Source organism: Brassica napus, chromosome C1 (assembly GCF_020379485.1).
Source record: "Brassica napus cultivar Da-Ae chromosome C1, Da-Ae, whole genome shotgun sequence".
In the NCBI taxonomy this organism is placed as follows: Eukaryota; Viridiplantae; Streptophyta; class Magnoliopsida; order Brassicales; family Brassicaceae; genus Brassica; species Brassica napus.
In genome coordinates this window covers 4,802,846-4,814,391 of record NC_063444.1, presented here as the reverse complement: position 1 = coordinate 4,814,391, position 11,546 = coordinate 4,802,846, and the positions used below count along the sequence as shown (strand labels likewise).

Here is an 11,546-nt window from a genome sequence, read left to right as displayed (position 1 = left end):
TCCATTCAAATAAAATAAAAATGAAAATAAATATAAAATAATAGTATTATATTTTTGAAATTTGTTTTTTGAAAACTCGGATAACATAATAACAATAATAAATTTAATAACTACTTTTTTCAAAATTTACATGTAAATATAATAATTATATAATTTATCTATATAATTCCTTAAATACATGTATATATGTATATAACAGATCAGAGTGGTATCCAATATTTAAAATATTATTTTTTATTGTTTTAATTTTTATGTATATTGCATATTTACTATTTGATTTGCTCCTTAGAATTACAAATATCCGGATATTTTAGACGAAGAAGGAATCGAATCAAATTCTAAGAATATATTGTCCACTCAAAATAATGTTTTGCACCTTAGTCGACCGGTTGAGCTACGTACCTCTATTGATCTATATAATCAATTTTTATAGTAAATTACCATGCATCTGCTTTTAGCACACAAAAAAAAAAGGAAAGTTAATCATCTACATTCAAAGATTGCATGCAAGAGAGGGAGTGAGATGATCTATAGACTATGAAATATGTTGGTAGAATTTCGTAGACTGATCCAAACTAGGGAAATCCAAAGGACATACACATGCATATATATAATATGGGGGTGTATGTGTGTGGGTGTGTTACGTGTGTATACGAGCGAGAGAGGGGGGCTATAAAGAAAGGAACATGTGAACGCATTAAGAGAAGGTGGGGTTTTGTATTGATGTCTTGTTCTTGGAATGGAGCCACATGGTAGGAGGGACTCTCAAAACGCCTCTTTTAGGGGTAGTTGTGATGCAGCCAAATAAGAGCCCTTGCATGTGACTCCATGTGTTTTATCATCCCTCACCCATATTATTCCCTTCTTCGTCGACTTCTCTCTTTACAAATTATAATATATATATACTTTTACATAATTACCTACATGTAATATTATTATTTATTGTGATATTCTTTATTTTTCTATTTTTTTGGTTGCATGTCAGTTGATAGTATTCCATTGTTGATTCAGAAAAAAGATTACTACTAAGTATTACCATTGACTAGTACTTTCAAATCCTCGTAATAAATTGTGTTTTGTACCCGAAAGAAAACTAATAGTACTCAACAACATATTACCTCATTTATGTATACAGTGAAAATTAACTACACAATAAGTTCCACAAAATGACATATATCATCAGCCATTGTTACATGCAAACAAGTGTAGGACCTACTACTCCTTTTTCTCTGTCTCTCTCATATTCTAAGTTTGCTATATATGTAAGCTTTCTTCCTTGTAGACTTTCCTTCGTAGCAAGAATAATTTCTCATATGGAGAGGCAAATCATAAACAAGAAGAAACGAGTGTTTTCTGTTGAACCAAACAAGATACCCCCTAGTGAAGTTTTCACGAGGAAATACACAAGCCTCTTAGTTCCTGCACTCAAGAAGCTCAACATGAACAAGAACTCTTCACAAGTCAACCAACTAACCGTGAAGCATGAAGTAGACATGGCTTTGGCTTTGTCTGCCCAAGAATTTGCATGGAGCCGTTTCTTGCTACAGAAGCTATCGTCCTCGAACAATCCAACCACTACTACCAGTTCTTCTTCCAACGGAATTCGTATTCAAGAAAGATCCGGTAAAGAAGGTGGACACGAAGATGGAGAGAGAGAGGAGAAACTGAGGGAACTGCAGAAGCTTTTGCCAGGTGGTGAAGAGATGAATGTAGAAGAAATGTTGGGTGAGATTGGCAATTACATTAAGTGTCTTGAGTTGCAAACGATTGCTCTTAAGTCGATTGTTCAAGATACTACTTGACTTTTAGTTTTAGCTTGTGATTTTAGTTTGTGTTTGAGTTTGTCCTTTAACTAAACTCATCTATCTATGTTTTATTTTCTCTCGTTTCTATAAGAACGAGAGCATATGTATTATAGTGGTTTTATCCTTCTTCTCTTAATTAATATGGTTTAGGAAATAGCTAATATAACCGGGCGTTAATGAATAAAAAATCCTTATGGATATCGATCTAAAATCTGATATTGTTGGTTGTCACTTATCAAAAAAAAAAGAAGAGAAGATATTGTTGGCTGTGATGTCAAATAGACTCTTTGTGCCCATGTATAATCCATTAATCTTTATGCTGTCGTTGTTCCTTTATTTTAGTGCCTTTAATTTTCTAATCATTTTAAGTTGACAAACATGTGTATATGTTTATTTAACATGCAATGTTTTTCAGTTTTTCTCGTTGATTCCAAACTTATAAACTTTCAACTTTGAAGAAGATAAAATTACTATTTATTTTCAATCCGTTAAAACATATAGTATATACACGCACGCAATTTCTGAGTAAACAAAATAAGATTAATACTATTTTAGTATTTTCCAAAAGTCTTAGAAAAATGGAAAACCGAAAAAGGGTAGAAAAATTATCTAAAACGGAGGAAAGTCAGATGACATTATGTAACTATGCCTGTCATGATTTGAAGTCATCATCCATATCTATGCACGTGTCTTAAACTCACCGTACCCATCCAAATCTTCTCTTAAGATTCTAGCCGTACTACTACTACTACGCAACTTGTCTCATGACATGTTTTTAGTTGGGATTTTAATAAAAAAACTGGATTTTTGATTCGCGCAACCGCGCGGTGTTTGTTTTCATTATTCTATATATAAATTATTGTTTTACAACATAAGTGATATATATTTTTAACGTTGATCATATAATTAAATGTTTATATAACTATTTCAAATACAATAATTTTATAATTTACATGTTATAATTAATCAATTGTTTAAAACCATACGTATTTGTCACTTCTTATTATATATTTATCTTATTGTATTTGCATTTAGTTATTAAGCAAATTAATATATTCATGAGAAAACATATTTGAAAATTATTTTTTATTTAATTTATGCTAAATTCTGACCCATCTTTCAAAGTTGGATTTCTTTATACCAATATTTTTTTATGCTTATTCATTTTAGATAATATATTATTGTATATACAAAAGTCTAAGATATGTTAATTTTAGACATGTATTATATATTTTGCTAATTTTAAGTTGTTCTATCATCATATTATATTTTTAAAATAAATAGTTTATATTTATGAAAATAAAATTTATAAATTTATCAATTGAATATACTTTTAACATATTTATTTAAGTATAATAATTGTATTTTAACATGATTATGACTATAAAGTAGATAAAATAGAATATAATTTATTTATTTTTCATCTTATAAAACATAATTTTAAGTTATTGTTAAAATATTTTTACACAGATTTATTAGAATTTTTAAAATATAATATATAAATATAATATATAAATATATATTATATTTAAAATGAAACTATATTATGATTAAAGTAGTTACAAAGATTTTATATTATTAGCTTTAAAGAAATATATGTTAATTTTTATACATGTATTATATAGTTTGCTAATGTTAACATATCTTACCAATGTATTAGATTTTATTTTTGGACATAAATATTTTATACTTACGAAAATAAAATATATATTATATTTAGCTCAATAAAGTAATTTTCTTTTAATATGATTGATTATGATTATATAATAGATAAAATTTTATTTAATTTTTAATTTTTCATTTTATAAACGATAACTGAATATATTAATGTATAATAATTAATTTCGAAATTAGTGAAAATATTTAAATATAATTTTGAAAATGAAGGTCTTGTAAAAATCTTTTAAAATAGATTTGTTAGAATTTTAAAATAAATATATTTATATTTAAATGAAAAGATATCAAAAGATATAATGATTAAAATATTTTAAAGATTCTATGTATTATTAGTCTTAATAAAATGCATTTAATATGATTTCTAAGTAATAGTCCAAGTTAAAAAATCACACACGAAAAAAATCATGACTTCTATTTTAATATATAAGATTTTTTATTGATTTTGGACTAGGTGGAAGCAAAACAAACACTTATATAGGATGATTTCCCATTTAAAATTGCCAATTGTTTGTAGTAAAGCAAATGAAAATAGAGAGATAAGAATTTGATTTAAGGAAAAAGAAGAAGATTAATATTACATAGGCTCATAGAATAAGAGCAAAGTAGAGAGTGTTGATTAAAGTGCCAAACATAAAAGCATGCCTTGATTCTTCTAAAGAAGGTTACATATCAGAGAAACAAGAACACTAACAATAGAAACTGGGGAAGAGTTATGGCAATAAACAAAGATCTCTCTTCCTATGCAAACAATAACCTTAAGAGGCAGTGAAGAATAAGAAAAAAAAACAAAAACAAGGGATAAAAAAGGATCAATCACATGTTTGGTATCTTCTTTTCTTTGCTTGTGACTTAGACAGTGTAGTGTCCTGGAGTCTCAATGTCCAAACCCTTTAGCTTCACAACTGATTCCACATGTCCCTTAAGTGTGTGCAGCTCCCTAAGCCTGTTGTTAAAAAATACAAATCATTCTGTTAGTCTCTAATTCCAATCAAAAGAGTGTTAAATTCTTTAAAGGTATGATTATTTTACCTTGCAATCTCAGCTCTCTTCTTGGCTTGCTCTGCAATCTCAGACAACTCTCTGTAACCTCCTTGCTCAGGAATGATGCTAACAGGTTCCTTTGGCTGCAAACCATGAAGTGTCCTCTGAGCAACTGCCCATTGAGCCTCCCTCTCTTCTTTTCCAAAATCTTTCTTACTCGTTAAAGCAATCCTGTTTTCAAACAAGTTGAGCCAAGCCTTTCCACTCAAGATGTATCTAATGGCAAACTTGAAAACGTCCTGTGGGAAGTAAGTCACAATACTGTATAGCCAGATCACTCCAGCCCATCCCCATCCAATACCCCTAACCTTTGCAAACTCCCAGTTGGCGTAAACAGCAATCAAAGTAGCAACCTGCATTTGTAAAAGAATCCAGTGAATTAAAAAACATGTTTGGTTTAAGAAGAAACCCTTGGGAGATAGTGATGATCTTTACCAGCTGTGCAACAACGAAAGCAATCATAAGTAACGCTCCAGGACGTTCAACGAAAGACCAACTCCTTGATCTTGTGACGAAGATGAGAGCCTGACTAATGATACTGACTTGCAGGTACACCGCACCCATTAGCTCATTGTTGTTGTCTCTGATGGACCTCACACCAAACTTGTCCTGTGAATCCAAAAGTAAAAAGTTTAGTTACCACAACTCTAAAATACTTAAGTGAATGAAACAGCTCAGTTATATTAGTTACCGTGAAGAAGTCGGTTTTGTGTGCCAACCAGAAGAAAATAACACTCATGATAGCTTGGTAGCTTCCAAGCACAACTCCAGTAGCGAAAATCTCTTTAAGTTTCCAGCTATCAGGTGTGGGAGATGGCTTGACTCTGTCCTTTGAGATCGTCATGATGGTACCATCGTTAAGAATGGCGATGATCAGAACCATGAATGCAGAGAAGTCAAACTCCCAGATGAGGGCAATAAGCATGAAACCAAGAACGATACGGATTGTGATTGAGACAGCGTAGATAGTGTAGTTCTTCATCCTCTGGAAGATAGCTCTGCTGGTGAGGACAGCGCTGATGATAACGCTGAGTCCTGGCTCGGTGAGGACGATGTCAGAAGCGCCACGAGCAGCATCAGTAGCGTCATCCACAGCGATACCGATGTCAGCTTTCTTCAAAGCGGGAGCGTCGTTGACACCATCACCAGTCATACCAACGATGTGCTTCCTCTCCTGCAACTTCTTGACGATCTCGTACTTGTGCTCTGCAAAGATCCAAAAACAAAAAAGCTTAGATATAAACATAACAACATTTGAAATAAACAATGAGTCTAAAATGATAAAAACCTGGGAAGACTCCAGCGAATCCATCAGCCTTTTCGATCAGCTCCTCAACGGGGATGGATGCAAGGTTTGCGTCCTTGTGGTTTCCAAGAAGAGCTGAAGATGGGTACATGTTTGTTCCCATTCCAAGTCTACGACCAGTCTCCTTACCAATAGCAAGTTGGTCACCTGGCAAACATACAAGAGAATGTTAAAGAGGAAATGTAAAAAGTATATTAGTAACAAAGACAAGAGTGATGGTTACGTAAAGTTTATTACCAGTGATCATCTTGACATTAACACCGAGATTCAAAGCTCTTCTGATGGTTTCAGCACTGTCATGTCTTGGAGGATCAAACAGTGGCAACAAACCAACAAACTCCCATGGTCCACCGGGACTTTCCTTTGTTTTCTCAGGCACCACCTATATAAAGGATACAAGAACAGTTAAGACATTTGTTTACAAGTCTGAAACCAAAAGAGTATCTATCATTGGAGAAACAAGTACCTGGCGAGCAACAGCCAAAGACCTGAGACCACGCTCTGCATACTTGTCAATAATATTGAGCACCCTCTTGCTAAGGTCATTGTTGGCTTTGGCAAGTTCAAGGATCTGCTCAGGAGCACCTTTGCTGACTCTGTGCCAGTTACCACTTGAGTCTATGTAAGTCAAAGCAGTTCTCTTATCAGTAGGGTTGAATGGAAGGAAGTGAACCTCCCTGATTCCAGCTCTAGCCTCCTTTGGATCAGCTAGCATACCAACCATGGCTGCATCAATAGCATCCTGGTTCTCAATTCTCGAAGCCATAGCAGCAAACAACAGAACCTGGTCCTTCTCCACACCCTTGCAGAACACCTCAACCAAGTTTTTATCAACACTCAGTTTGTTAAGAGTCAGCGTTCCCGTTTTGTCACTGCACAAGACATCCATACCAGCCATCTCCTCAATGGCAGTCATACGCTTGGTGATGGCACCTTGCTGAGCGAGCTTGTGAGATCCAATAGCCATGGTTACAGACAACACCGTAGGCATAGCGATAGGGATACCACCGATCAACAGGACCAAGAGATTGTCAATACCGTCTCTGTACTTTCGGCGCTGGATAGGGTACATGACGATGATCTCAATCACCATACCGATGGCGATGGAGCAGATACAGAAGTTACCAATAGCGGTAAGAACCTTCTGGAAATGTCCAACTTGGTTTGTGCTGTCCACAAGGTGAGCAGCTTTGCCGAAGAAAGTGTGGACACCGGTGGCGATGACAATGGCCTCAATCTCTCCTTGCTTACAGGTTGAGCCCGAGAAGACTTCTTGTCCAGGGTGCCTGGTCACAGGGAGGGACTCTCCGGTGAGAGCAGACTGGTCAACCTTTAAAGGATCACCTTCAAGGAGACGACAATCGGCAGGGATGATGTCTCCGAGCTTGATGCTGACGATGTCTCCTGGGACAAGGATGGCAGCTTCTTGTTCACTCCATTTCCCATCTCTAAGAACCTGAACACATACAAACAAACAAACATTAGCTTAAAGTTTGTTATAATCTTTCACAAAGCGTTCTGTTATGAGGGAACAAACCTTTGTTTTGGGAGCAAGACCAGCCATGAGGGCGGCAGCGGCGTTACCAGCGTTGTTCTCTTCGATGAAACTGATGGTGGAATTGATGACAAGAAGACAGATGATACCAACAAAGTCCTGCCAATCCGGAGGCCTACCATCACCGTTGGCCAAAGCGATTGCCATGATTGCAGCAGCTTCCATCACCCATGAGAGAGGGTTCCACATGAACCCCAAGAACTTGAGGATTTTGCTTTCCTGTAAAATTGTTTTTCATTTGACAAACTCAGTAACCAAACAACAACAAGAAACTAAATGTTTATGTCTGAGAAAAGCAGCAAAGTTTTAGACCTTTTTCTCTTCGAGCTTGTTGGGGCCAAAGATCTGAATCCTCTCTTCCCCTTCCTGAGTCGTCAAACCTTCCTTGGTACATTTCAGCTGCTGGAAAACTTCCTCAATGGGAATCTTCTCCTGCAAAGTCAAAGCAAGTTTTGGTCAGACACAAGACTAAAACCAGATCTTTAATAAAAGAGAGCAACCCTTTGATCTTATTCAGTTCATGTGATTTATTAAAAAAGATCCTTTATACATTCATATGACTACAAGGTGTTTAACTGCGAGTCAGAGATTGAATAGTTCGGTGTGACATCGAAAGGTTAAAGACAGAACATGTGATTCCCAAAGTTACGTCTGCACAAAAGATGTGTTGTTGATTGCTTCAAAGACAGAGAAGTTAAACGTACCACGGAAAGGTACACAAAACTTAAAAAAAAAGGGAAAAAAAGGAATCTGAACTTCTTCTTTTGTTTATAGAAGATTGTAATCATAAAACTCCTTTTTTTTTAAATACCGAATTAATTTATGTGATTTCGTTGTCCTAGCCAATTAAAAAAAAGTAATGATAGTAATATTATACTACTGGTAGAGTTAAAACAAAAAATAAAAAGACAAAAAGCATGTGCACAAGTCAAGTAGTAGATTGGACTTTATCGAAACGTAGCTTAGCTCCACCACTAAACGAAAACTCTTTATCTTTTTGTGTTACCCATTCACATGCGTAGATCTACTTTTTTTCTCTCTTTTTGCTTATTGGTTTATATAAAAAGATCTTATTAAGTAATAATTTCACAGGTTTCAATTTAAAGAACGAGTTTTTCTTGGAAAATCCGGAAGAAAAAAATGATTTTTGCTCTCCAGGATAACAAAAAACAGAACATGTTAGGAAAACATTAAAGCATAGAGACAGAACACGAAACCAAGATCAAATCACAACACAGTTTACAGATCTATAATAATCTCACTGAAGCAAAAAAAAAAACATAGAACAGACATGATGATCATTAAACATAGATTTTTAATTTTACCAGATCAACAGTCTCGTTTTTGATATCCTCGAGACTCGACATCTCTCTTTTCCTTCACTGACAGCCAAGTAGCACCTCAAACGACAGCTATATCAGCCGTTTCACTCGATCATATATGGAGGAAAGGGCAGAGGATTAGGTGAAGCGAGCTATCTGTTGCAGAGCCCATACGAGTCCTCATTTTATACCACTCAAAACGACGAATTTCTCCACCGTATTAGTTATTGTGGGTCCTACCTAGCAACTAGTCTCCATTCGTTGCCCCGTAAAAAAGATTTTTATTTATTTTTGTTTATTACTCCTTTTTTTTTTGGCTCTTAACCCTTTGACCGTTGATTATTGTTGGCTTTTGATATCGTTCAAATTCTTCTCACTAACACCACCCCCAGTTACTAATACGTGGGTCCGTTTTTCGCTAAAATTGTGGGAGAAACTTATTAATTTCAGTGTGATCCGAATTTTCCACCATGACCTATTTTTGGTTATTAGTATAAAACACAGATAATGAGTTGCAAGATTATTTTTTCATATTTTATGTTTAATATTTTGCTGTTTATGAATCTATGATATCCAAAACTTACGAATTTAATTTAACCTTTTTTTTTTAACAAAAAATATATTAATTTAACATTTGTACCCAAAAAAAAATATAAAACCTACGAAAATTGATCTTAAAAGAGGAAGTAGATTAGTATAAGAGATAATTGGTTTGCAAAATATATTTCTTTAATTAGAAGATTCAAAGAGTTATTCCTCCCGTGAATCATTATTAGGCAAGAAATAATTGGAACACCGCTGTGTAGTGTTAAATTAAATTTGACAGAAGGCAAAATTCGTCTTAGTGCCTAATGTTCTTATTAATTTTTTTTTATTCTGCCACCTATTTGATTCTATGACTATTTTAGTCGAGATATGTTTCATTCTGAACTTTTCAACTAGAAATATATATATTTATTTTTTTATTTTTTTTTCTTACACTTTATTTTCAATGGTATAGGTCCGTATGTCCTGAATTCTTTTCCTAAGAAATTTGAATTGTTTCGACTTTGCTTTTCTTTTTTCTATGGGTCATATATATCAATTAATTTCTGCAACCCAAATACTAAATCTTAAATTTTGACAGAAATGTCTCTTAGCAAAAATATTCACCTTATCAGGCAGGAGATCAAATTAGTTTAGTCAGGGAGAAACTAGTCATATTTTATAGTTGTTAATTTGGACGTTATTATGTGTTTCCATCCTATAGTAAATTATCAATGGGAAAGTTGTCTGCAATCTTTTATATTAATGTTATTTGTTTTAAAAAGCTCGATGTGCATTCCTAACATGTTTTCTGAGATACTTAATTTTGTTTTTATCAGTTTTCAACCAATTTCTACTCTCTTTTTTAGAAAGGACCAAATTCTACTTTTAAAATTGGTAATAAATATTTTCGGATTACTCTTAACTAAGTCAACAAATGAGACCATGATACTATATTAAATTTGCAATTATCATGATCTTCCAGCTAAATGGTAGTAAATGAATTTGCATAAATCCTTTATATTTTAGTATTAATCTCTTAAGTTTTCAATTACGAATTCTAGTTGTGGATGGTAATTAATCAGCGGGAATAAGAGTATAACACAATATAGAACATGTTACTCAATATGTCGGATTCTGCGTTGACTAGGAATCAACTTGTATGGGTTTTAGAAATTAAATTATTGAGATATTTGGAATACTTTAATTTTCTAAAGAGAAAATATGTGTATTTATAGCTTTGATTGTGGCCCAAACGGGCGGTGATGAAAAGAATTGGCCCTTCCAAGGTACATCATGGCAAGGTCAGCAATTGGAACGATGTCACATGTTGTCGATAGTAGTTTACTTATAATTTCGAAAATAATTGAATAAATACTTGTGGTACAAATTAAAATTGTTCCCTGTGAAAATAAATTGAAAAATTGACTTTGATAATTATGGGTCCCCCCAATAATAGAAGTTCGTCATTTATTCCTTTACGTTTTTAAGTTTCGATTAGAAGCAGCGGTGCAATTTCTAATAATACTGGAGAAGAAAAAACGAATAGCCAGATATAAGCACTAGGCTAGTCCTAAACAATCACGGAGTTTACAGTTGCGCAAGACCCAAGTACATGATTGAAACTCTTTAAAACACATTTGCAACCATTCGTTTTTTTCTTCAGAATTGCCCTTTCATATGCGCTAAAAGTCTTCATTTTGACTTGGTATATTAGCATTCGAATTGTCTTCGACTGTTTAGAACCAGTTTAATTTTTGTATATATGCTAAAGATTGACTTCATGATAGATTAGATATATGATATATCTATAAATATAAATATACACAGTACTATTAAATATTGATCTCTATTATATGTAACAACGTGTCTAGCTGATTATTTGTCTAACTCGAGTACTTCTTAAGATAATCTTGATTAACTGACATTAAATCATGGAACGCAGATTATATAGTGGTGATAATTCAGAAAAAAACTAATAATTACTGTGAATAATAGTTGATTCAAATAATTATCAGGAGATAGCGTGGACTATGAGCTTGCAATCACGCTTGTTATCAGATAATTGGTCTTAGAAATATTCTTCAGATTTTACATAAACTTTATATTTTAAACTTGAATTACTGTAGTAGTTATAATTAAGCTTTCACTAATCCCATACGTTCGATCACAGTTTATTTAGAACATCTCCAATGTAATACTCTATTTTTTCTTCCAAAATGGAGTAAAAATGTTCAAACCCATTTACATTTCTCATTCCATAATGAAATGACGAACAAAAAAAAATAGATTACTCTATTCATGGATTAAACTCT

General features: G+C 33.4%; 2 protein-coding genes across 3 annotated transcripts; one reads left to right on the top strand and one right to left on the bottom strand.

Moving 5' to 3' along the window:
- Positions 1 to 357: 357 nt before the first annotated feature.
- Positions 358 to 1,928, top strand: LOC125580606 (transcription factor bHLH146-like). Its single transcript, XM_048745331.1, has one exon. It carries the CDS (start codon positions 1,167 to 1,169, stop codon positions 1,800 to 1,802), a length of 636 nt encoding a protein of 211 aa, XP_048601288.1. The 5' UTR covers positions 358 to 1,166; the 3' UTR covers positions 1,803 to 1,928.
- Positions 1,929 to 4,098: 2,170 nt separating this feature from the next.
- On the bottom strand, positions 4,099 to 8,936 carry LOC125580605 (ATPase 2, plasma membrane-type-like). 2 transcript variants are annotated; one of them, XM_048745329.1, is made up of 10 exons: positions 8,710 to 8,936; positions 7,697 to 7,816; positions 7,367 to 7,603; positions 6,296 to 7,285; positions 6,067 to 6,211; positions 5,812 to 5,976; positions 5,215 to 5,729; positions 4,959 to 5,132; positions 4,512 to 4,876; positions 4,099 to 4,425 (listed from the first exon to the last, which is right to left on the bottom strand). In XM_048745329.1, the coding sequence occupies exons 1-10, from the start codon at positions 8,749 to 8,751 to the stop codon at positions 4,332 to 4,334; spliced, it is 2,847 nt and encodes a 948-aa protein (XP_048601286.1). In that variant the 5' UTR covers positions 8,752 to 8,936; the 3' UTR covers positions 4,099 to 4,331. The 2 variants fall into 2 exon arrangements, with proteins under 2 accessions (XP_048601286.1, XP_048601287.1); XM_048745330.1 differs by lacking the exon at positions 8,710 to 8,936 and adding an exon at positions 7,935 to 8,669.
- Positions 8,937 to 11,546: the final 2,610 nt, after the last annotated feature.

Excerpts from the sequence above, each read along its gene's own strand:
- LOC125580606 (XM_048745331.1), top strand. The coding sequence starts at position 1,167 with ATGACATATATCATCAGCCATTGTTACATGCAAACAAGTGTAGGACCT.
- LOC125580605 (XM_048745329.1), bottom strand. The coding sequence starts at position 8,751 with ATGTCGAGTCTCGAGGATATCAAAAACGAGACTGTTGATCTG. Across the intron at positions 7,817-8,709 it reads AAAACGAGACTGTTGATCTG|GAGAAGATTCCCATTGAGGA; the intron begins GTAAAATTAAAA and ends TTGACTTTGCAG. Across the intron at positions 5,133-5,214 it reads ACAAAACCGACTTCTTCACG|GACAAGTTTGGTGTGAGGTC; the intron begins GTAACTAATATA and ends TTGGATTCACAG.